Source organism: Vigna unguiculata, chromosome 6 (genome assembly GCF_037176805.1).
Source record: "Vigna unguiculata cultivar grain cowpea cultivar isolate G323 ecotype 2 chromosome 6, ASM3717680v1, whole genome shotgun sequence".
In the NCBI taxonomy this organism is placed as follows: Eukaryota; Viridiplantae; Streptophyta; class Magnoliopsida; order Fabales; family Fabaceae; genus Vigna; species Vigna unguiculata.
In genome coordinates this window covers 2211691-2238850 of record NC_140797.1, presented here as the reverse complement: position 1 = coordinate 2238850, position 27160 = coordinate 2211691, and the positions used below count along the sequence as shown (strand labels likewise).

The window sequence follows — 27160 nt, the reverse complement described above, 5'->3', positions numbered from 1 at the left end:
ACAGTATCAGTGTATAATTGGAGATTAAATAAAATAAATATAAGAGAATAATAAATGAAAATAAGTTAAATGAAAGTAAATGGAATAATATACGAGTCAAAATAAATAAAAGATTAATATAAAATCCATGAGTTTATCAAGATTAATATAAAAAGAGCTTAACCTCACCCCCCTTACCTTATTGATTGAAGGACACACTAATAATATTTGTATAGGACTAGGATCTCTTTGAATCTTTGCTCTAAACTTTCTCTCTTTTCTTTCTTTCTCTCTTTCTCACTTTCTTACCTTCTTACCTTCTTCCGTAACTTCTTCCTTCATCTATATATATATATATATATATATATATATATATATATATATATATATATATATATATATATATATATATATATATATAAAAGGGTCATGAGATAAAAAGATAATGGTAAATATTAAACATATTTCATTATCAAGTGAGACCGGATAAAATTACTTTTTTTTCTTTTTTAAGAATGGAAGGAGAAGATATAAAAAATGAGGACAGAGATAATAAATTTTTTCTTGACTTTTTTTGTTTCTTCGTAACATAACAAAACACAATTAGGTGAAGGTGAGAGATAAATACAACATGTAAAAAACTAAAAAGAAAATTAAAATAAAAAATAAAAAATATCTTAATTATTTATTTTCTTTATTATATTTAATTTTATATTTTACAATTTATTAACATGTTATACTATATAATAGAAATAAAAAATACCTAATTTTATTTTTATTAACTTTTCAATATAATATTATCTAATTTAAAAAGATATATATTAAAAAAAATTTAAAATTTAAACATATATAATTTTAAAAAAAATAAAAAAATTAAAAGAATAAAAAAGTTTGGGAGGCCGTGACCCCTCCCTGCCTCAAGTATGCTCTACCACTATATATATATATATATATATATATATATATATATATATATATATATATATATATGATTATGTATATATAGGAAATATTGAAAGAAAAAGAAAATTTGAAAATAAAAGAGAGGAGTAAAGGAAGAAAAAAATAAAAAAATATTGAAGAAAAAGAATCAAAAGAAAAAAGGTTAAAATACTCCCTTCGTCCATGTTTTTGTTGAAAAATCTCAAATAGGTCCTAAGATTTTTTTTAGTCTCAATTAGGTCCATATTTTTGAAAATGTGTAACAATTAGGCCCATTCCGTTAGTATAGAGTTAACGGTATTCAGGATATGCCACGTGTCAGCTTCTCATTTTTTTGAATTTTTGAATTTTTTGTTTAATTTTTAAATTTTTTTTTGAAAATTATTCATGCCACGTGTCACATCAATATTGTGCCACGTGTCAAGTCAGTAAGGTGACACGTGTCAAGTCATTGTTTGATTCTCAATTTGGTCCATATATTTGTTATATTAATTATATTTCAGTCCATTTTTTTTTTAATTTTCAATTTCATCATTTCCAAATTGAGATCAAATTTAACTTTTATATAAATTTTATAATGATATTTTTATTAAAAATTTTAATAATATTAAGTTTATTTTATATTTTGTTTTAAAATTTTAAAATATTTATTTTAACTTGTTACAAAATTGTTTTAAATAATTTATATATAAATGTTGGAGTTGGTTTAAAATTAACAATTTTATAAATTTAAATATAAAATTTTAAAACAATTTTGTAAAAAGTTAAAATAAATATATTTAAAAAATTTTTAAAAAATGGACTGAAATGTAATAAAAATAAAAAATATATGGACCAAATTGAGATTCAGACAATGATTTGACACGTGTCACCTTACTGACTTGACACGTGGCACAATATTGACGTGACACGTGGCATGAATAATTTTCACAAAAAAATATTCAAAATATTCAAAAAAAAAATTTAAAAAAAAATAAAAATTTTTTAAAAAAATTCAAAAAAGTTCAAAAAAATGTGGAGCTGACACGTGACACATCTTTAACATCGTTAACTCTATACTAACGGAATGAGCCTAATTATTACACATTTTAAAAAATATAGACCTAATTGAGACTAAAAAAAATCTTAAGACCTATTTGAGATTTTTTTAAAAAACATGGACCTATTTTAACCAAGAAAAAATAAGCAAGTAAAAAATATATGAGAAAGATTAAACACCGATGAGTGAGATAAAATGAAAATGAATGAAGTACGTATCATGTGCAAAGAGGATTTTAAAAGTGTATAGAGAAATACAATATGTTCGATTATGAATATATTCTAAAGTCTCCAAATTGACGTTTTTCTTTTTTTTTTGAATTGCTAGAACAAATATCCCCATATGTTAAATTTTAAAGGTGTTTTTGACAAAAATAGAAAATTGGTTCAGAGGACACTGTGAAATTAGAAGGAGATTACAATACAATTATCTAAAAATATTTACTTTCTAATTTGAAGATCCCAGATCTTCACAATTCGAATTAAAAAGATATTTATGAATGAAAAAATCTTACTCAATTTAATGACTAGCACTTTGGAGTGAAACAAAAAGAAGAAGAAAAAAGAAGAAACTAATGTCTACTAAAAAAGCCATCATCAATATTGTTTTTTTTTTAATTGAAAATAATGTCACTTTTACGTCAAGTAATTTTTTTTAGGTAACTATGACTTGTTATATATATATATATATATATATATATATATATATATATATATATTTGTGTCCAGACGGACCAAGAAAACTACACGGTCAAGACTGTCTACACATAACTTCACAAATAAAATTACTAAGTATATAACCAATCAAGCAGAAACATATAGTGGAGCAGGTCGCCTACTTCAAAGAATAAGACGTAATAGGTTGATAACACTAAATTTAGAATATTACAGACAAGACCCCTGGTATCAACAAACACTAACACAGGGCTTGGGCCAAGCTTAGGCCCACCTAGAATTCAAGTATAGGCCCAGTCCATAAAGGTGACAACCACAATTAATGATTCTATAAATACACGTGGACCCTAACAATTAAGGATTATGCTTTCATTAATTCCCTAATCCAAGATTTGATTTTGAGAGACTTTTTTGGCTCACTCGATGTCATGTACAAACCAAGAAGGAGCCAACTCGAGAGGATGAGGATTGAGGTAAGGCATTGTTTGTGTTCCTAATATCTATTATTTGTTTCCACATAAATATATATATATATATATATATATATATATATATATATATATATAATTAAATAAATAAAAAATTAGTATACATTTTTTAATTTTGTCTTTTTGTAAATAATATTTTTTAAATAAATAAATAAATTTATTGATATTATATTTTAATTGATGTTCTCTTTTTTAATTCAATTATATTTTTCGATTGATTTTTATTTTTAAATTTAATTATTTTTAAAAATTAAAAGAAATTTTTATAATAGAAAATTATTTATAAAATAAATAAAAATTATTTATAATACAATTATGAAAATTATTTATTTTTATAATTATAATTTTATTATTTTTAGATTACTATATATATATATCATAAAAATATCATTTTCCTAAAAATATATAGAACATTAGTCAACTCGTTTAGTACCTCTCACCTCCAAATTTGCGGGACCCATCTATTTTTGTTGAATTGAGTTCAAGGGGTAATTATGTAAATTACTACTGTTTCAAATAAAGAAAAAGTAATCAAGAAAGAAAACTGAAATATGACGGAACAGAAGAGAGTATAACACAAGCGCATACCTTTCTTTCTGATTTATTTTATTACGTAAATATAAATATAAGCAAATATTCATGCTTTTACAGTTCACTTTATATCTGCACTTTATTTTGTTCTGAATTCTTCTTCTCTGTTTCCTCCTTCCTTCCTTTCGTTTTCTTTTTCACATGTGTATGCTTTTCTACTTAGTTTCCTTTCTCCCTAGAAATTCTTTCTCTGAATAAGCTTCAACAATGGCTGACATTACCCACCCGCCAATGGAACAGCTTCAGGACCTCGAGTACTGCATAGACTCCAATCCTCCATGGGGTATCTTGTTTTGTTCCTCTTTCTCCCTCATTATTGGGTTTGTTTGTTTTCAACTTTCCACACACAATCCACACTCATGCTAAACTCATAAAGGGTCCCTTCTCTTTCAAACTTTCTTATTTAACTCCTCTTTTTACACTTTATTTTTAGTTTCAAATGTTCCTTTCCATCCCAAAACAAGAGTTTGTTAATGTGACCTGTGTAAGCTTTTTTCTTTTTTCTATCTGCGAGCTCCTTGACGACGCTTCTTTAGGCAAATTGATACCTTTTACGGTAAAGAATTCCAATGGTTTGAAGAAATGATTGAAAGCTCTTTGCTTTACTTGAATTGAAGCTCTTTCGTGTGTTGCGGTTTTCTGTGATATGTCACTGAACGTTTGTTAGAAGTGTAAGACTACGCTGTTACGTTAGTTCCGAAAATGTGGATTTTCAGTTCAAAACTTTATGTTGTCATTTAGATAGAGTGAGACTCTGCACTTTTCTGTTACACTGTTTTTAAACATGTTCTCCTTTTATTAGAACCTATTCTTCTTTCTGTTTGCCTATGATTGCTCAGGAGGTTATTCTTTTATTTGAAACAGTGATAAGTAATAAACATAACAAAATAAAACTAGTAATCGTGACATTATATGCAGTTACCATTATGCCCTGTCAATTTTTAAGACAATTTCTACTACTTCTCGAGTAACAATGTCTTTAAAGCAATAGCCCGACTTATACTAATGTATTATTTACACATTTATTTCAATGGGTTATCTGAAACTAGATAAGTTTGAGGAACATGATACGATGTAGTAATCACTTCTGCTACGATGGAATTAACTAATATATGATGATTTTAATTTTCATGACCTTCACGGACAGTAACTTCCTTGGAATTTGGATTCTACTTTTTCTCAGTTATGAGAAAAGAAGACAATTTTTTTGCTGTGGCATGATCCTCCGCTAATTATGTTGGTGTCCAACAGTTTTGTTCAAAAGACTTGTGCTTTCTTTAAGGTCACTCTCAGCTATTCACTACACGATGGAATTTTGAGATCCGTTTCTCAGCTGGTTTTTTAAACAGTTAGTATACCTATAGTAAGCTCCTTAATTTAGTTTTGCTTGTTGAGAATAAAATATATGTTTTTCTTCTTTCATTTGGTCCTTTGCTAAAAGAAAGAAGGTTTAATTTTTCTGATGACTCTACCGAAGACAGATCAATAGAATTTAAACGTCTTCAATTTTCAACAAGTGGGTATCTCTTAAGGCTACAGTGTTCATGAGAAGTGAGTATCTAGGGCCACTCCCGATTTTGAAAACTAATCCTTATTTTTTGTGCTAAAGTTGTAGACAAATTCTTCAGTGTTGGGGATTGTGATATTGCTATTGGTCTGATGTTCTGTATAATTTCAAGGATATATTTTGAAAGTTAAAATCTGCAGTTACGGGGTTGATTCTCATACATCTTAATTGTTGCTACCGAGAAATCAATTATCTATTACTTTTCTACTTCCCTCACTGAATAACTTTTATCGCAGTGGAAACTATCCTCTTAGCATTTCAAAATTATATATTGATGCTTGGCACAAGTGTGATGATCCCTTCGATGCTTGTTCCAGCAATGGGAGGAAGTTCTGTAAGTTGAATTTGTGTTATTGTTAGTTTAGATGTTCTTCATTCACAAAGTGACACTTAGACATGCATTTGTTCTGATCTACTTGGTAGGATCATATAATATTCATTCATTGTGTCTCAGTTTAGCATTTGGTCTTGTAGGATTTAATTTTTTGTCCAATTTTATTCTAAGCGGTTTTTTCTTTACATGTTAATATTTTGGAAGGGATGATATTTAGTAGGATCTACCAGTTCATGTGTAAATCTCTTGTTTCTTTTCATAGTAATTTGATACCGATTTTAAATGTTACTGATTTTGTTTCTTGTTGAAACAGGGTGACAAGGCACAAGTAATACAGACACTGCTTTTTGTTGCTGGTATTAACACACTTCTCCAAGCACTCTTTGGAACGAGACTTCCTGCTGTAGTTGGAGGCTCGTTTGCATATGTAATTCCAATTGCTTATATTATTAGTGACTCGTCCTTGCAGCGAATTAATGATCCTCATGAAGTTAGTTTCCTGCTCCATCTATTTATATTCTTTTTGCAGTTTGAAAAACAAATATATATATATATATATATATATATATATATATATATATATATATATATACATGAACTTTGTTTAATCCATATTATGAGGTTGTAGATGACTGGTAGAATCCCATGATTTTAAGCATCATCTCTTGTTTAGGTTGAAATAGTCGTCTACGGATTTTGGATATGTGATGGATGACAGATATTCTGATAGAACTGATATATTCCACAACACTGTAAATTCTTCTTTATTGAACACAGGCTATTTTCCTATCAAAGTGACAGGAAGAATAACCAAGACTACAACGAAGGTTTACAAGAGATGCCAATGTGGTATTCTGAGAGACCTATTCTCAGCCCTTCCCAACAATTTCCTAAAACAAAAACAGACTAAAAAAAACACCAAAGCCCTTAACAGATAAGTCAGTTACAGTTATAATTTCTAACTGTTTCCGCTGTCTGTTTTTCCCTTCTTTTGTACACAATACCATATCATATTCTCTAAATGCCTTTTTGGGTCACAACCATTTCATAGGTCACAGAAGCCCGAATTTGATATTCTGCACTAACATCGGACAAAATAATTCAAAAGGGAAAATAGGAGGATTATAGTTGGGTATGTGTTAAGGGATTTTGCGTCTTTGTATGAATGGGTTAACCTTTTCATAACAATGGTATCAAAGCCTTGCAACAAATCCAATGTCTCGAATTCGAACCTTGGGGAGAAACCTACTCCAACAAAGGAGAGTTCCAAATTCACCAGGCTAGGCTACCAGCCCCAGCCTCTGAAGGAGGGGCGTTTGTTAAGGGATTTTGTATGAACGCGTTTTCTTAATACGATATGCCTATTGTTGTTGATAAACTCTGCAGTTACTTGACAGTATTTATGAATTTCATTGAATCCATATGACGAGTTTTAGATGACTTGTAGAATCCCAATACGATATGCCTATTGTTGTTGATAAACTCTGCAGTTACTTGACAGTATTTATGAATTTCATTGAATCCATATGACGAGTTTTAGATGACTTGTAGAATCCCAGGGTTTTTAAGCATCATGGTACTAGGTAAGTCCCAAATCATCAAACTTGACTTTAGTCTCAATATTTAATAGGTTTTCTGGTTTAAAATTATATGTTTCAGTGACATGTGAACAAGATGTTTGGATAGATGATTAGCAACCTGAACTAATTGTTGGGTTTTTAATAAACTTAAATGTATTAGCCATTATGGGTAACTAGCCGTTGTAAGAAACTAGCCATTGTGGGTAGTTAATGCACTAGTCGTTGGAGTTTAGGTAGTTAATGAGTTAGCCGTTTATAGCCGTTTATAGCTGTTTTTAGTACAACGGTCAGAAAATGTGACTCTATAAATTGTATTGTGTATTGTATGAATAAACAACAACAGCAAGAGGTGAATAAAGTTTTTTCACAAGTAGAGAGTTGTTGTCTACAAAGTGGTAACAAAGTGGTACTAAGAGCCAGTTAGCTTGAGTGTCTGAGTGGAAAAAACAAAGAGCTAGAGAGCTTGAGTGTTTGAAAAAAGAGAGCAACAGAGCTAAGTATTTGCGAAAAAAAGAGAGTGAGATGGCTAGTCTTACAAACAGTGTTTCCCTACCCAAGTTGACAAAGGCTGTCAACTATGACAATTGGAGTTTAAAAACAAAGGCTCTTCTTGGGAGATGGTTGAAGATGGTTTCGATGAACCAGCCAACACTACAGGTTGGTCAAATGCTTAATTGAAAGTGCTGAAAGAAGCATGTGTGAAGGACAAGGCAGCTTTGTACATCCTATACCAAGCTGTGGACGAGTCTAGCTTTGAGAAGATTGCAAGTGCTAAATCTTCAAAAGAAGTGTGGGACATATTGGAGAAGACATATAAGGGAGATGACCGAGTGAAGCAGGTGCGACTTCAAACACTCAGGGGCAAGTTAGAGAGCATGAGGATGAAAGAGACCGAAGGAGTAGACGAGTACATTACTCGAGTTGAATCGTGGCGAACCAACTTGCTAGAAACGGAGAGACGTTACCCGCTAGCCAATTTGTGGAGAAGATCTTGAGGTCATTGACAAACGACTTCGAGAATGTGGTGTGCGCGATTGAGGAGTCCAAGGACCTATCAAAGCTTACGGTTGAAGAGCTTGCAGGATCTCTTGAAGCACACGAACAACAAAAGAAGAAGTGGGAGCCACTTGATCAATTACTCCAAACGAAGATGTCAATTAAAGATGAGAAAGCTTAGAACACTCAAGGTCGAGGACGATATCGAGGAGATATAAGAAGCGGTCCTGGTGGTAGAAGCCAAGGACAAGAAGAGAAAGAACAATCCGGTCAACAAAATTGGCATGGAAGAGGACGAGGTCCATGGAGAGGAGGTCAATCAAGTAACTAAAATGTTGAGTGCTTCAAGTGTTGCAAGTATGGTCACTATGCAAAGGAGTGCTACTCAGGCAAGTGTTTTAGTTGTGGTAAGTCCAAACATTTTGCCAAAGATTGTGATCTGAAAGTAGAAAGGAAGAGAACCTCACAAAAGATGTTGAAGAAGAAGCGACATTGTTGATGATGGTGTGTAGCTCGGGAGTCGAGCATAAGCAAGTGGTGAACTCGGCAAGAAGACCGAGTAGCATGGAGAATTCAACAAGAAGGCTGAGTATAGTCGATAACTTGACAAGACAGTCAAGTAGTGTGGATAGCTCGGTAAGACAACCGAGTCGGTTGCATAGGATGGTGAGACAAGCAGATAGCCCACACAGGATGGTGGAGCATGTAGATACCCTGGACACCATGGTGGAGCATGAGGCCAACTCGGTTAACTTGGTGGAACGCCTACATAGCTCGGATAAGTTGGTGGAGCAAGTGAATTACTTAGATAGCTCGGTGGAGCACGTGAAAAGCTTTAGTAACTCAGAATTTGAAGAAGAGCTTCTAATCCAAAGGTTAGAGATTGTAAAACGAGACTAGCAACAAAGTATTGAAAAGGAGGTTAGAGACAATTTAATTCTACAAGCAAGCTTAGAGAGAAGAAAACAGGCTTTGCAAAAGTGGCGCTTGGAATTTGAAGAAGATGTTTCAAGTTTGCAAGAACAGTTACAAGTTGAGAAGGATCTGAGAGCTGCACTGGAGGTGCAAGATGAGAAGTGGCGACTTGAAATGGATGAAGAGATTGAGCACAACAATATGTGGGTGTGGTCTGATCTTTCAAAAGGAAGTCTGCCTATTGATAAGAACTTAGTTAACGACAAGTCGGCCACAAAGACAAAGAACCTAATGAGTAACAATTTGGCCAAAGAGAAGAACAAGTTTGCTAGTAAGAATGCAAAAGCTGAGAGAGTAGAGAACAAGTTAGCCACAGGGAAAGCGAAGTACAGGTCGACCATGAAGAAAGCGAAGAACTTAACTATTCATGAAAGGGACAAGCACAATGTGAGAAAAGTTATTACATGTTGGAAGTCGTGATGAAGAATAAAGGAACAAAGATGGAGAATAAAAGAAGCATTTAACTTTACGGGGAGTTTTGTTGGGTTTTTAATAAACTTAAATGTATTAGCCATTATGGGTAACTAGCCGTTGTAAGAAACTAGTCGTTGTGGGTAGTTAATGCACTAGCCGTTGGAGTCTAGGTAGTTAATGAGTTAGCCGTTTAGTTGTTTTTAGTACAACGGTAAGAAAATGTGACTCTATAAATTGTATTGTGTATTGTATGAATAAACAACAACAAGAGGTGAATAAAGTTTTTTCACAAGTAGAGAGTTGTTGTCTACAAAGTGGTAACACTAATTTGGGGATCTTCCATAAAATTAATTATGTTTTCTTTGAAATATACTTAAAATAATTTCTTATTTGGTGGGGTATTGAAAGAGATCTTGCAATCTGATTGGTTTGCAGAGATTTTTACGAACCATGCGAGCTATACAAGGAGCTCTAATTGTCGCCTCCAGTATTCAGATAGTCCTTGGTTACAGCCAAATATGGGGTCTTTTCTCAAGGTATTCTAGTTCCTTGAAGTGTGTTCGAAATTTGAAAATAGCAAAAAGAGTGTTCAAGCATTTATTATATGTATTTGTCCAGATTTTTCAGTCCTCTTGGCATGGCACCTATTGTTGGTTTGGTTGGATTAGGGTTCATTCAACGAGGATTTCCTGCGGTAGGTGTGGCTCAATCTATTTTATTTTTCATGGTTGTTTAACACTTGCAAAATGGTGTGGCTCAATATATTTTATTTTTCATGGTTGTAAACGCTTACAAAATGATCTAAAGGTAAATGTCTATCTTAGAACTCTAATACCATTTTGATAAGCATCTTAGCACTTGGAGAACTCACCTTTAAAAGTTAGCGGTTAAGAGAGGAGAATCAAATACTTGAATACTCCACTGAGCATCCCATACTATTTGATGTGGGGTTTAGGAACCCCATAATATCAAGGTTTAATCTAGGTTGTCTCCCTGAAAACATTGCATAATTTGTCAACTAGCACTAGTGTGGACCGAGTTTTCTTCAGAAAAATATTTGAATAACCATGCTCACTATAGCCTGATAAAAACAATTTTTCCAAACTATTTTCATAACTTTCTTTATTACTTTTGGTTTCAGTTGGGGAATTGTGTAGAAATTGGCATACCAATGCTGTTGTTGATTGTTGGATTGTCACAAGTAAGTGATTTAGTATAACCAGAAAGTGGTGTTCACAAAATTATTAATATTTTTCCTACAGGCAAGCTAATTTGGTTTAATTTGCAGTATCTAAAGCATGTGAGACTGTATAGAGACATTCCTATCTTTGAGCGTTTTCCTGTTTTGATTTGTGTCACAATTGTTTGGATATACTCTGTCATCTTGACTGCCAGTGGAGCTTATAGGCACAAAGCCACCATAACACAAAACAGTTGTCGCACAGACAGAGCTAATCTGATATCTACTGCACCATGGTACCCGGAAAAACTAATTTTGTATAATCTGATTTTCATTTGTTTTGGTGAGTTCTCAGTTTACTTATTTTCTTAAAACTAATAGGTTCATGTTCCCATATCCTCTTCAATGGGGTCCACCCACTTTTTCTGCTGGTCATTCATTTGCAATGATGTCTGCAGTTATTGTATCAATGGTGGAGGTATCTATTTCCTTCCTAGTAGTCTCTTATTTTGTTCCCTTCCCAGACAACTGTTATTTGGGTTTGCTTTTGGAACATTACTATATTCACCTGTATATTGCTTCTATAACTTCATTATCACAGTATTCTCATCTTGAAACCTGCTTAAGTTGTTGTAATGTATTTTACCGTAATCATGGTTAGAAGAGACAAAGTAATACTTTCAGATGGCCTCATTTGGTTGAATTTCCAACAATGGCTTGACGATGCAGTTTTCATGCAGTCAACTGGTGCATACAAGGCAGCATCTCGTTTGGCAATTGCTACTCCACCTCCTGCTTATGTGTTGAGTCGAGGCATTGGTTGGCAGGTAAGTTTACTTTGACGAGGGAAGGGAAGGGCATGTTTGAACAAACATCCATGTATGGATTTATAAGAGAAAAATATAACAAAAGAAAGGAAATTAGTTTTCCATTTGCTAAAAATTAGCTCATGTTCAAGTTAAAATAAAAATCTTAATTAAGTTTTAAGTCCCTTATAGTGCCTAAAACTTTTAATTAGATTGACGTGGTCATTATCTTTTTCATCTTTTCACTCGGAAGATAAGAATGACAAAATTAAATTTCAAGTTCTTCGCTGGTATTTTTAATTGAATCCCTGTTAATAATTTTCGTTCCATTAAAAAATTTTGTTTAATTGAAATATGTAAAGATTTTGGATATGCAATACAACGATTTTTTTATAAGGTGAACACAATTGAAAATATCCAAATTTACGAAGAACTTAAAATTTAGGTTAAATTATTTTTTTAATTATTCTATTTGTTAAATATGGTCCTCAAATTTTTTTTTGTCTCAATTTAGTAAAAAAAATATATAACTTTTGGACACACAGTAAAATAGAAATACCCTACTGAAATACCCAACTTTATGAAAGACTTAAAACTTAATAAAACCGAACATAAAATTTTACAAAAGTCATATGAGAGAACTTTTGCATAATCTAATTTTAACATTTGGTGAAACTTATTTCATTATTTTGCTCTTATTTTTCTTTTCTAGAAGTCCTTATAATTATAGTAATAATAATTATAGATGTATCTAAGAGCTTATTTTGTTTATGAAAGGGGATTGGTATCTTGCTTGACGGTCTATATGGAACTGGGACAGGCTCCACTGTATCTGTGTAAGTTGCCCTTTAGGAATCGCTAATACTAGTTTGTTCCCTGAATATGACCGTTATATCTTTCTATGATAGCTTGATGAATTGTGATGGTTGGTTAGGGAAAATGTGGGACTCCTTGGTCTAACCCGTGTTGGAAGTCGCAGAGTTGTTCAAATTTCAGCTGGTTTTATGATATTTTTTTCTACTTTAGGTAAGTATTGATGTTTCATACACAAGTTTCGAGTATAATAAGAGCAATCTGGTTCCAAATCATTTGATCAATCAAATCTGTTTCACTTTTATTACCTGCAGGAAAGTTTGGAGCTGTGTTTGCATCCATTCCCTTCCCGATATTTGCTGCAATATATTGTGTTGTGTTTGGCCTTGTTGGTAAGTAGTGAGATGCATTGTCACAATTTGTTCCTGCTCATATATATATATATATATTCACTAATACTTTCTCATCAGCTGCAGTTGGCATATCATTTCTTCAGTTCACAAACATGAACTCTATGAGAAACCTTATTATCACCGGGCTCACACTGTTCCTCGGAATATCCGTCCCTCAATTTTTCAATCAATACTGGACCAGTTCACACCACGGTCCTGTTCATACTAATGCTGGATGGGTGAGTGTTTGTTAATAATAGCTATGGACCTTCATTAGCTTTGCTAGTTACTCACATTAGGACCCATGTTTTTGGCTTTCCTAGTTACTATCACTAGGATAAATCATTGTCATAATTATAGTAACTACTGTCATTGTATTAATTAGTAGTTTTGTCTAAATGCAGTTCAATGCTTTCATGAACACCATATTCTCGTCCCCGGCAACGGTAGGTTTGATCGTAGCAGTGTTGCTTGACAACACTCTTGAGGTTGAGAGGTCGAAGAAGGACCGAGGAATGCCGTGGTGGGTAAAGTTTAGAACATTTAGAGGAGACAACAGAAACGAAGAATTCTACACTTTGCCTTTCAATCTCAACAGGTTCTTCCCACCTACTTGATGGAAAATGAGAACCAGCCAAGGTAGTTTAGGTTTTCTGAGTTGCACATGCCAGAATTCGTTACGATTTAACCCGATTTTTTTGTTGTTCTTCCTCCAGCAGAGGATTGTAAAGCATTTGGGACTATGCTGTGTAGATTCAATAAACTAAACTTTTCTCATCCCTTTGTGTGTGGGTACGAGATTGGCAAGGTTCTTCAAAGTAGAATCACAAGTAAATTTATGAATAATAACTTGTATGCCAACAATTGAATTTAGTCAATTTACTTTATTAATATCATAGCATGGTTGGGAAGGTAACTTTGCCTATGGTTTCATTGTTTATTTAAACTGAGTGTTTCTTGGATCTCAAATAATTCTTTAGTATCTTTCATTTATTTGAATAATTCTTTAGTATCTTTCATTTATTCTCAAATTACATCAGTCGAATTTGCAGATTTTTATTATGATGTGAATTGAAGATGTAACATCTAATTTTAATAGTATAATATTACTAAAATATAATATTTTATTATGAATATTCATAAGAAAGATAATTTAATGTATATATATATATATATATTAGTACAATTTTACCAGATAAAATTATAGTAATATTATATATATATATATATACTCTCAAGCTATTATATCACAGTTCTATTATAAAATTATACATAATTTGATCTAACATCGCTGAATCATCCAGATAGTTGACTCCTCAACATCAAGAAGTGTCTTTACATTAGTATCTCCATTTATTCACACCAATAAGGTGATCATTGCAAAAGAAAAGCACAACACATACAAACAACAAACAAGAGAGGGTAAGCTACCTATAAAAGAACAACCATACCTCACAAATAACAAATTTTATTACATGTATTGTATTAAACTCTTCAGAACTCTTTACCACACACAAGGTAAATCTTTTTTACTGTCATAGAACCTTGTGGTCGTTCCCATTACAGGACTTCCTACCACTCTCACTACCTAATCATCCTCCTCTACATGAGTATGAATGACTAGTAGAGTTTAGGACAAATTCCAAAGATGTAAGAGTTCTATCCTCAATGCACACCCTAAAGATTTAAGCATTAGATGAGATTGCCTCCTTGGGAATATCTTCACATTATCACCAATTTCTTCAATTTCAACCAATTACAATTATCGTAACAAAATATTTTTACAAGATCCTTATACCCACAATCATACATCAACATGCCTTATCGTACACATTTTTCATCAATTATTTTATACAACTTAGCTCATCACACTAAAACATACAATAACATATGCCTCAATCATTCATTATTCAACACAAGTAACAAATGTAAGGCTATCAACAACCTAATCTATGTGAACCTCATGAGGATATAGACCTCTAATTCGAGATTTGACCAGTCAAAGTGAAGAACTATGTGTCTAGGACCTATTGTTAAAATTTCAACTCGATCTAATGGTTAACGAAGCCGGAATCTGGATTCTACTAAGAGAACACAGTGTAGAAAAATTGGGTAGCACCCACGTCCGAAAGTGGCACCCAACGCTAGTTTGACAGTAAATTGGGGCCCAACAGTGAGAGGGTGGCGCCCGCCTGACACCACACGTGTAGTGGCTTCTATTTTGGGTTTCAAAAACTAGCTCCTAACACCTCATCAATGCAACTCACCTCCATGAAAAATTGTCGAAACTCCTCCTTGAGCTTGATTTGTGAAATCTGACATTCTTTGATCCAGTCCTTAGTTCAAAACATCTATGATGATAAATTTCATGATTTCAGGCTTAAAAAATGTCGGATCACACAAATTGAAGCCTCACAAAGAGAATTTATTTAGCTCAATCAAAATTCCATATACAATCTATAAATAATTACCAATCTAACCAAACAAAATACATCTAGTCATACTCACACCACATCAAATCCATCAATACAAACAAAGTATTAACTTATAAAACACAAGATTTAAGCTAGATTCCTTTACTTGCTAAAACTGCTCAACATGCTCTAATACACCAAAAACACCTTTAGCTCCATGGGATGCTCTATCTGTACCTAGGAGCAACATAAGAACGATCAGGACATACCGTTAAGATCATTGACCAACAGAGATTCAAACTGATGATTTAAAGAGCACATGCAAGCATGAAAAACCCATATGTAAGACTACTGGTCCAAATTGAAGAGCTCACAGCGAGGATTACTCCTACGGTCTCATATCTTAAGTAGGCGATTAGAGAACGAGAGCTCCTAGAGAGAAGTCAGATAACTCTAGAAAAGTGATTTCTAGAGTGATAATGTGTTTTAAAATAATGAAACTCGTTTATAACAAAACTATTTATACTAAAACCTTTTAATATTAAAATAATTGAGTCTCACTGTTTTTAAACAGCTATCACTTCTAAAAATTCCATTTTTATGGTTTTATAGAAATACATTAATGTAGTATTATTCACATTCCAATTTTGTCTCAAAAGAAGTATTGGTGGATTAAGATAAAACTATGTATATAAACTATTACGTGTCTTCACTTTTAAGTGATATTATAAGTTTTGGACTTATTAGAAAATATGCTTGGATTTATTTTTAATTTTTCAAAATTATATTAAATGTAAAACTTTAGAAAATTGTGTTTTAGAAGTGATAATGGTTTTAAAATAGTGAAATTTGATTATTTTAATATTAAAAGGTTTTATTATAAATAGAATTGTTATGAACGAGTTTCATTATTTTAAAACATATTATATCTCTAGAAACCACTTTTCTAGAGATCTCTGACTTCTCTCTAAGGGTTTACCTCCTTTGTTCGCCTGATTGAAGATCTGAGATCGTAGGAGTGATCCTCGTGGAGAGCTCTTCAATTTGGATCGATCAGTTTCTTTGTTCATGTAAGTTAAGTTTCAATCGTTTATCTTGGTCTTCTTTTATTTTTGTTCCATGTGAGGTTTTTTCTGCTTGCATGTGAGGTTTTCATCTTCTATATGAGTCTCTGTTGATCAGTGATCATAATGTTATGTCCTGATCGTTCATATGATGTTTCTTTGTGTAGATAGAGCATCCTGTGAAATTAGAAGTGTTTTGGTGTTCTTAGATTTGTTTGGGTCTGTGGAGCCATTTGTCAAGTAAGGGAAGCTATGTTTATGTTGAATTGATCATCTTGGTAGTTAATTGTGATGTGGTGTGTTGACTTGATGAGTTTTATGTTGAATTGTTTGATATTTGATTTGTGTTTGATCTTGATTTGGGGAAAAGTTTGAATTTGTGTTTTGAGTGAATGAGTATCAGTTTGAACTATCTAAAATCATTTGGAATCAAAAATACTAAAAGAAAAGGTGCCCAATTAGTCAAGTAAACAAGATCAATGTGTCCAAAATTGTTGTTTCTGATACACCGTCGGACATCGTTACAATGTCGTCGAGTGCTAGGTGTAAAATCCTAGAAAAGTAGGTAATTTTAAGAAAAATGTGTTTTATTTTAAATATTATTTAGAATATTAAATGTAAATGATTAGTAAAGAATGGTTTAGCATAGTTGGTTGGAACTTATTAACATAATTAGGAGAACTTGGGTTTGACTCCAAGGACATTCCTTACACTTTTTAATATTGTGGTTAAATGTTATTATGGATATAATGTAGGACTGCGTCGAAATAATTAATAGTCCACTTGGTTTGGTACTCGTACCTTGAATTGTAGTGCAGGGGTTCAATTCCTAGAAAGTTGGAAAGTTTTGAGGTTAAGAGCTAAACTTGTTTTGTTAAAATTATTTTTTTATTCAAGGATGTTATGAAAACTTGTTTTATAATATGAAATTGAAGTCAGAAGGTGTTTTATTTTTTAATTGTTATTTTTATAGAACTTAGACTTTATATATATATATATATATATATATATATATATATATATATATATATATTATTCAAAAGAAAATGCACCAGAGCCCTATATTTTTTATATAAGAGATAATATGTTGTTGGTGATATATATAACATGTATAAAATATTAGGAATATCTGGGATGATTTCCGGATGGTCTTGCATGATTGGATTTTTAGGCATGTAAGGGGTGTTTGATGATATTCATGTATGGGTATTCAAAGCATGAGCGATTTGACTTTTAGCAAAAGGTGACATAATATATTATAATTGTTGTAGATAGAAATTTTGAGGTTGGTAAATTGTTTTATATTATCGTTGTAGAGACAAATTTGGGAATTTGGTGTTTAAATATTACGTTTGGGAAATTTATTTCAATGTATTTTCTTTACTTGATAAAATCTGAATTTTCATAAAAATAAACAATTTAATTATTATTATTATTATTATTATTATTAGGATAAAAACGTAGTCTAATAGTGTTGTGGTATATAATGTATATAATTATATAAATATTTTGTTATTACCTTTATGTAATTAGTAAATGTACATTTTGTTTTGTATAATTTTTTTTAGTAACCGGCGGATTATATATTTAATTATTAGAAACTTAGTCATGGTATTGGATTTTATTAAAATACAGAACATACATAAATTCCAGCCTTCTTTAGTCATTCGCCGCTTGTCTATTATTTGTTTGGTGGAAGCATAAGCATGCATCAACGTTGTTTTTGAATGATTGATTAGAATTTCATTTGGGTTAAATATCTTTTTGTCTCCCAAATTTCAGTGAAATTTGAAATTTATCCATCTTTGAAACTTTTGACCAATTTAGTTTTTTATTTTTAGAAATGTATGGATTTAGTCCTTTTAACCAGATTTTGTTAAGTTTATCTAACGTTTCAAGCGCATTTCATGATATTATTTGAATTGTTTACATTGTTTGACCCATTTTCGATTAAATGCTAACTCAAATATTATCATAAAATGCATTTGAGGAATCTTCGCAGGTGGCCAATGCGTATCAACTCTTCAATCGTATCTTGTAGCGCCTTACACTCGTATGTAGTATGGCCATTGTTGCGATGGTACTTGCAATATTTGGTCATGTCCGCGTTGGGTGGGTTGAGGGTTTTGCGGGGTGGAGGGATAAGGTCCGCTTGCAGGGCTTCGTTTAGGAGGCGGGACCAGGGAACGCTTAGGGGGACGTATCTCGAAAATTGGGGTGGTCTAGGCTCTTTAGGCCTAGAGTATGATCTTGAGGGTGTTTTGTCGATTTTAGGAACTGAGGGCGTGTAGTCGGTACAGAATTTGGTGCGTAGGGTTTTCATTTCCTCCATACGTATGTAATCGGCGACACGCAACTTGAGTTCGTGCATAGAGGCCGGTGGTCGGAGATAGATGTTATCGGTGAATGGGCTGGGTTTAAGTGTGAGGGCCATGCATTGTAAGATCATTTCCTGGGTTAAGTTTGGCATTCGGAGGGCAGCTTTTCTGAAGCGGTCTATAAAGGCCCTTAGCATCTCGTCTTTTTCCTGTCTGACGTTGAGGAAGGACAAAGGTGTGGCTTCGCGAGGGTGGCTTCCTGCGAAATGGGTGGCGAAGAGATGGGAGAGAGTGTCGAAATAATCGATGGAGTAAGGGGCAAGGAGGAGAACCATTCCAGGGCTAGTCCTTTTAGGGGGTGGGGAAAGCCTTGCACATAATGGCATCTTCACTTGTCTATAAGGCAACATGGGTAACATACATTTTAAGGTGCTCGTTGGAGTCTTTGTACCCGACGTATCGTTCCAGCGTGAAGGATTCCCACTGGGTGGGAAGAGGGGTGGTGGGGATGCCATCAACAAAGGGATGGCAACGTTTGTGTGGATGCGCTAGTATGGGGTGTCAGATGATGGTGGGGAAGGTTGTGGTGTAATGATGTGGGGTGGGTGGATGATGAGTAGTTGGGTGGTTTGCGGGGAGGGTGGGCGTGTGGTGGGTGGTTGCATGGTGGGCAGATATGGTGGACGTGTGGTGGGTGGTGGTGAAAGTGTGTGGGGTAGGATTATATTCACTTCCCTCCTCACTAGTTTGGTGTACTAGGGTTTTGGAGTCCTCTTGAACCTCCTTGCCTTTCCCCTTCTGGGTGGGATTAGCTTTTATCTTCTTTCTCAGCCTCGAGTTCTTCTGTCTTAGTGCCTCCATCTCACCAACATTGCGCTTCTTAAAGTCAGTGAGCTCTTGTTGCATCTTGGCCTGCCCTTCCAGGATAGCGGCCAAATTCAGGTTGTTGCTTGCAGGCATGCTTGGTCCTGCCTCAGGTTCCTTTGAAATTCCAGTTCTGCTACGTGTGGAAACCATCCTTGCAAGTTCTCGGATTACTATGGTAAGATACTAACTCGGACCCCACGGTGGGCGCCAATTGTTTCTGTGGAAACAATAACAAAATATCAGGGAGCACAAATCATATCTTACCCCAATCACTAACTTCTCGAGATGGCTACTCCTTGGTTTAGATGCATCTTCTTTTAGTGTTGGCGGATTGGACCCTTAGGGGGTTACCTGCGGAAAGGACTCTGACGATCAAGTCAGCAAAGGCTCTCAAAAGTCAAATCACATATTAGTAAATTAATGAAAACGTATCTTTAATTGTTGGGGTCCACATGTATTATAGAGCCATTAACTATGTTTTACCCTTCTTATGGGTTGGGCCCTTCTTTATTGCATTGGGCTAATGTTCAGGCTTTGAATGGGCCTGGGCTAGGCCCAAGTTCCAAGCTTATAATCTGATATCAGAAGCCCAACTGTTATTTCCTAAGTTTGGAGTGGGTGACTTTTACTCATGCGTTATTTTGGAAGTAGGCAACGTTAGCCGTTATGTATGTGTCATCATTTTGCGTAGTTAACCAATTGTTCCTTTTTATTCTAGGACTATACGTTGGCGGTTTGGGCAAGGTAGTTAGCCATACTAGTCCTAACTGCCTAGGTATAGTACAATGATGTTTAAGGAATTTCATGGAGGATTTCCTGGTGGTGATGGTTGTGGTGGTATTGTTTATATATGTCTTGATATGGGAGAATGACTAGGGAAGTGGTACTAAACTCTAATAATCATTTATATTCAAGTATAGTAGAATGAGTTATGTGGTGAGAGTAGCAAGAGATCCAAGCCTTGGGACGTATTGGATCCTAAGCATGAATGAGATTAATCTTGTGTGTGGTTGGGTGGTGACTCCTTATGGCCAGACTCTACAAAATTTAGTAACCATCACAGGTTCACACCTCTTGTGTACTCTATATGAAAGATAAGTATCCTGATAATTGAGTTTAGTGCCAACTACTTGTGTGATTATAAACATAGATATATTTTATACCATATTTGTAGGTTTTTGACATATTTACATATAATTATGAATAATCCTTTTATACACTAGCTACCTTGTGTGTTTTGTGTTGTTTGTCTCTTCTTTTGTGATGATCATCTATTTGGTGAGAGCAAATGAAGTTGCAGGTGTAGAGAAACATCTAGAGTATGAGGAGCTATCAGTTAGAATAGGTAAAGGTTTCAAGGAGCTTTAATATTGACTAATTTTTTGTATAGAGCTTGTTGATTTAGTTAGTTTGTACAAATGATATGTTTTTTATAGTCCTATCTTTTGTAGAACTATATTAATATACTTTATACATTAGAATAACTGCTTTGAATATTATAAAGAAGCGTCCTATTTTATTAATTTTAATCTCTTAAAATGAGATGTTACATTAAACACCATATGTTCCCACATATATTTTTTTCTTATTTTTCAAGTCATGTCTAATTTATTACAAACATATGGATAACTAAATCAAAAAGTTGAATAAAGTTAGGAAAACCTAAAAATTGAAGATTCTAAATCTCTAATGGATGCGAAAATTTTTAAGCACCAAAATTGTAGATTTTGTAAAACATGAAAATAAATTTATAGGAGAATATTTTTTAATTCTTTTTCTTTCGTTAAAATAAAAAACTAGCAAATAAAAACATGTGAAAGATTTTTACATAATTTATTTCCTTTTGTTAATTTGAATATCCTCCATCTCACTATTTTTCAAGTTCTTAATTAGGTCCAGACATGATAAGTGCATGATTTATGCGTGTTGTCATTGTGTCCACGGATCCCCAAGATATTTGTCATGTCATTAGTTTTTAACTACGCCAATGTGATAGGAAAAATTATTTACTACATTTGTAATGAAAGAAATAATCAACTAAGAACTATAAAAATAGGGAGACGATGTTGATATGAATTTAAAAATTGTGTAATGAGACGTATTATTAAGTCTCATAATTTACTCACAAATTTAATATGAAAAAAAAAACTATCCTTATAGTTTCTTATAGATATCTCTAGACTTTATAAATTATAAATTTAAAATAAGCTTAATTATATTTTTAGTCCCTAAAAAATATGTGATGTAAGGCCCACTTTTTCTGTCATAAATGTTTAAGGGCCTAGCCTTAATTGTTGGGCCTAAGACTAGCTCATAGGGTACCCCAAGACCCCTTACAGCCACTTGTTTCCTCATTCTGCTTAGTCTCGCAAAATAGTTCCCCTTCCCTCACTTTCTCTTTTCTCCAACAGAGCTCTGCTAGGGTTTGGATCCTGTTCTTCGCCAAGCTAGCCAAACTCCATTTTTATTCCACGTAAGTTGGTCCTCAACTCATACATTCTCTTATCTAGCTTTATTTTCATGGTTCCAACTGAGGTTCATCTTGGTAACCTCATTTTCGATCTGGTATCAGTATTTCCAGCTCACGAATCTGCTCTTGGAGCTATAATGCTCATCTGTTGGGTGTTTGTGTGTCTTTTGATAACCTTTGTTCAAGTAAGGGAAGCTAGAGTTACACTGTTTTTACGATATCTCGCCTGTTAGGTCTGTTTTACGTTATGGGTGTGTCGCAACCGAAATCGCGACGGGAAGGCAAACCAAAAAAGAAAACGGGTTTTCAAAGAGATTTGGAGTCGCCACCATAATTATTCTGGAAAACTATGGAAAACCATGAAAATAAGACAAGTCTGCAAAAAACCAGATTTTGGATCTGGGAGTCGGTTACGCATAGGGAAGGTGTTAGCACCCTACCGTGCCCGCTCGAGGGCGGTGCCTTTAATTAAAAATGCAAAGTTGATGTGGTTTTCAAAATATTAATTTTCCCCAAAAATAAAGAGACAAAGATGCTAAAAAGAAACAAAAATATTGTTTTTATCTTATTAAATAGATAAAAACAATAATAATGAAAATAGGTTGATTCCACTACTTTTTCAAAATAGGATTCATCATTGATTTCCTAAAGATTATTGTTATTGATTTTTTTTTTAAGATTTCAAATTAATCGATGCAACTTCTCAATTAATTTGATCCTTAGGTGTAATGTCAATTTCAAAATATCTAGACAAACCATCAAGAAAATAATAATGGGATTTACCTACCAAGCACTTAAGCATTTGGTCAATGAAGGCAGGAGGGAGTGATTCTTCCTTGTTACTTGATTTAACCTCTTATACTCGATGTAAACTCTCTAGAAATTTTGCACCCTAGTGCGGATCAATTCATCTGTCTCATTCTTTATCATAGTGATAACATTGTCGTTGATGCAATCAAATTAATACTACTTATCTATAACAACTTCACTATTGTTAAGAAAGTAGTCAACAAAATAGAACAGGTAAAGTCAACCCTAAGTCGCGTCCTAGTGAACACGAAATTGATTTCTAACAAATTAGTACTTATAAAAACTATACAAAAGAGTTAGTGAAATAAAATAATAAAAATATAAGAGGATTAAGATAAATAAAGAAAAAAATAGAATTGAAAAGATAAAAAGAGATAAAAATAATAGTAAAGAAAATAGGTTGATTCCACTACTCTTCAACCCTGATTATTAGGAAGGCAAATTTTGTCTCTGAATCTCATAATACCATCAGTTCCCATCGCAAAATCCATAGCCTGACTTGTTCCAAGCAACTCCATTGTTTTCTGCAAACTAAGATCCTTCCTCTGTTTTTCTCTTATTAAACCGAGTAAATCATTTGATATAGTCATATGACTACACCTAATGACGTATTCTCCTACAGTCACTTGTAACTACATGTCTCTGAACTTTTCCACCGGCTCCAATTCCTTAATCATCATATAGGACACATGCACCTTCTTTCTACTCAATGCATTTGCCACTACATTTGCTTTTCCGGGATGATAGAATAGATCAAACTCATAATCCTTAACGAATTCTATCCACCGTCTTTGCCTCATATTCCATTCTTTTTTTATCAAACAAATACTTTAAACTTTTAAGGTTACTGAAAACTTGAAACCGAGGCCCATATAGATAATGCCTCCATATCTTTAAAGCAAAAACTACATCTGCTAATTCCAAATCATGAGAACGGTAGTACTTCTCATGAATTTTTAACTGCCTTAAAGTATATGCTACCACTTTTCTATCTTGCATAAGCACACAGCCTAAACCTTGATAAGAGGCATCACAGTAAACCTCAAAAGATTTACTTGTGTCAGGAATTATTAGTACTAGTGCACAAGTCAACCTTCGCTTTAACTCTTGAAATCTCGCTTCACAAGCAAACGGACGATCTTTGCGAGTTAGCTATGTTAAAAGTGCCACTATTTTTTAGAATTCTTCTATAAATCTCCTATAGTAGCTAGCTAAACCCACAAAACTCCTTATATTAGTTACAGATTTAGGTCGCTCCCAAAGCAACACAACCTCTACCTTAGATGGTTCCACTGTTATCCCTTGAGCCAAGATCACATGACCCAAGAATTGTACCTCTTTCATCCAAAACTCACACTTAGATAGTTTGGAATATAATTTCTTCTCTTTTAGTATGCCCAATACTGCCCTCAGATGATTAACATGTTCCTCCTGTATTCTAGAATAAATGAGAAAGTCGTCTATATAAAGACTACCACAAATTTATCTAGAAACAGTTTGAAAATTCAATTCATGTATAACAACTTCAGTATTGTTAAGAAAGTAGCAAACAAAATAGAAAGGGTAAAGTAACCCAAATTCGTCTCCCAATGAACACATAATTGCTTTTTAACAAATTAGTTCTTATTAAAACTATACAAAAGAGTCAGTCAAATAAAATAAGAAATTTAAGAGGATTAAGATAAACAAAGAAAGAAATAAAATTTAAAAGATAAAAAGAAATAAAAATAATAGTAAAGAAAATAGATTGATTCTATTGCTTTTTCAAAATAGATTCATCATTGATTATTTAAAGATTATTGCTCAATTAATTATTGTTCTAGATTTGTAAATTAATCAATGTAAATTTTTAATTAAGTTGTTAGCGTTCTCACTATTAACCGAAGTAAATTCTCAATCAAAAGCATGAAATTTGTAGATTAATCATAGTAAATTTAGCCAAATTACATTCTCAATTAAATATTACTATCCTTAATCATGTCCATTCTTTTACCTATAAAATCAAGCAAATAGATAATTAACCAAAGTACATTCTTGATTGATTCTAGTTAAAGTTTTCTCCTCTAATCAAAGTACATTCTCAATCATTGGCAAAAACTCATTCAATCACATGAAAGTTTCTAAATTTAATTAAAGTACATTCTCAACTAAAATTAAAAACCCTTGAGCTCATATGATTGATATGTTATGTAGATTTAACATCATGCTAACTTGCTACAATGTAAAAATCATTACTTTTACTTGATTAAAAGGCAAAAAACATAGATGAAAATAAACCGCAATAAAGAATCAAAAGAACAAACAAATTTATTCATTCTAACCTCAAAATCCATAATGAAATTATAATGGAATCAACCCAAGAAGTTTAACACTTCATGAAATCAAAATAAAAGAAATATAGAAGAAGAAATGAGAGAGAAAGAAATTAGCCCCCTAAGGGTTACTAAATTCTGAAGTGTCAAACTTGTCCTCTTCTACTCCCTTGGGTCTCTTTATATAGGCCTTGATTGGACTTGAATCTTATATTTTCTATTGCTGAAATCTTTTATCTTTTGATATAATATCTCTCATATAATTATCAGTTTCTAAAATATTTGGAAGATTTCCTTTGTTGATAATTTAAGATATATCAAAGATAATTAATAAAAAATCTTTAATTAATTATATTTCTGTCAAATTTTCATTTTTGCCCCTCTTATAATCTCCTCCAATTATCTTCTAAATAATCTAATATCTTAAAGATATATTCTTAAAGTGGAGATCTAAAAAGATTCAAGAAGTCTTGCCATATTTAAAAAAGATTTGGTAGTTATTATCTTTTGATATTTTATGATATAATTAAATAAGATAATTATTTAAAAATATTAATTAAAATATTTAAAAATATATTTTCCCAAATTATCTTTTATCATAAATTATGAATTATCAAAGCCCTTCTTTCGAAAAAAGATAGAGAAAATCGCAAGGTCCAATTTTTATTGCCCGTTCCCTCTTCTTGGCTTAGCCAAACTTCTTCACTTTTTCAAGCTTTTCTTGTCATCTTCATGCAATGCTTGGCTTGGATTTCTGTGATTTGGTAATTTCCTATTCTTGGATTTATCTTTAAGGTGTCATGAAGCTTTCAGCAATTTATTTCCACCCCTCCATGAGCTCAACTTAGCTACAACTGCACTAACACACCTCAAAATATCCAAAGAACATTTATGCAACTAAAAAGCTATTTTTATCATCTTTTTGTATCTCATTCTCAAGAAACCCAAATTAAAAAAATCCTAATTAAATCAATCTTTTAAGAACAAAATTCAATTAAAAATCCAATACTAAATACCAAATGAGGGCATAAATATGAACTCATTAGTCGTCTATAAAGACTACCACAAATTTATCTAGAAACGGTCTGAAAATTTTATTCATGTAGTCCATAAATAAGGCAAGAGCGTTAATCACACCAAATGGCATAACTACATACTCATAGTGACCATATCTGGATCTAATGGTCGTTTTCTGCACATCCTCAACCTTAACCAAAATCTGGTGGTACCCCGATCGTAGATCTATTTTTGAAAACACTATCGCACCGTGTAGTTGATCCATCAAATCATCAATTCTTGGTAGGATACTTTTTCTTGATAGTTAACTTATTCAGTTGCCGATAATCTACACATAGTCTTGAACTACCATCTTTCTTCTTCACTAATAGCACTGGTGCTCCCAATGGCGACACACTTGGTCGAATAAACTATTTTTCCAACAAATATTCTATTTGTTTCTTTAAATCTGTCAACTCAGCTAGAGCCATACGGTAGGGAGCTATTGATACTGGTCCCACTCTTGGCACCAAATCAATAGAAAACTCTACTGCTCTTTTTGGAAGTAAACCGGGTACATCATCAGGAAAAACGTCTGCAAACTCCTTTACCATTGGTATATCATTGTTTCTATCACCTGTCTCTACAGATAATTGAGTCAGAATGATGAAACATTGTGATCTTCTTTAACCTCTTTGATCACCTGATGAGGATACAACAACTTTACTTCTTCCAAACTTGGGAATAACAACTTCTTTTCTCTATAGTCAATAAGAATGTGATTGTTGATATGACTGAACCAATAAAACTTAAACGGCGCTATCAAATTCCATTTTAAAATTAGAAATATAGACTTAAAAAAGTTAGTAAATTTGAGTATTTTTAAATGAATTTTTATTAATTTTTTTATTTATTCGATACTAAAAATATTCTAGTTTTTAAATTAATTTTTACTATTTAATTTTTGTATTAATCGAGTGAAATAGTTTTTGTCTTATCAAATTTTAGACTTTATTAGTGTAATTGTTGATCACATCTTTAGTGGGTTATAAGTGTATCAAAAACTGGTATGATCATGTGATAACTCTCATAATTTTGTTATGGATTACAAACTTAAGTTTTGCTCCTTTGAAGGGCTC

General features: G+C 32.7%; 2 protein-coding genes across 4 annotated transcripts; one reads left to right on the top strand and one right to left on the bottom strand.

The window, feature by feature from the left end:
• The first annotated feature begins 3776 nt into the window (after positions 1-3776).
• Positions 3777-13668, top strand: LOC114186789 (Xanthine/uracil permease family protein). Of its 3 annotated transcripts, none has more exons than XM_085674809.1 (14): positions 3777-3996; positions 5517-5614; positions 5928-6104; positions 10015-10115; positions 10198-10273; positions 10721-10780; positions 10868-11055; positions 11141-11237; positions 11500-11586; positions 12343-12401; positions 12500-12591; positions 12693-12770; positions 12875-13009; positions 13175-13668. In XM_085674809.1, the coding sequence occupies exons 1-13, from the start codon at positions 3921-3923 to the stop codon at positions 12997-12999; spliced, it is 1314 nt and encodes a 437-aa protein (XP_085530935.1). In that variant the 5' UTR covers positions 3777-3920; the 3' UTR covers positions 13000-13009; positions 13175-13668. The 3 variants fall into 3 exon arrangements, with proteins under 3 accessions (XP_085530935.1, XP_027930607.1, XP_027930606.1); XM_028074806.2 differs by having other exon boundaries at positions 3781-3996; positions 12855-13009; XM_028074805.2 differs by having other exon boundaries at positions 3783-3996; positions 12849-13009.
• A 4552-nt stretch (positions 13669-18220) lies between these two features.
• On the bottom strand, positions 18221-18976 carry LOC114187767 (uncharacterized). The gene has a single exon (XM_028076137.1). It carries the CDS (start codon positions 18974-18976, stop codon positions 18221-18223), a length of 756 nt encoding a protein of 251 aa, XP_027931938.1.
• Between the last annotated feature and the right edge of the window lie 8184 nt (positions 18977-27160).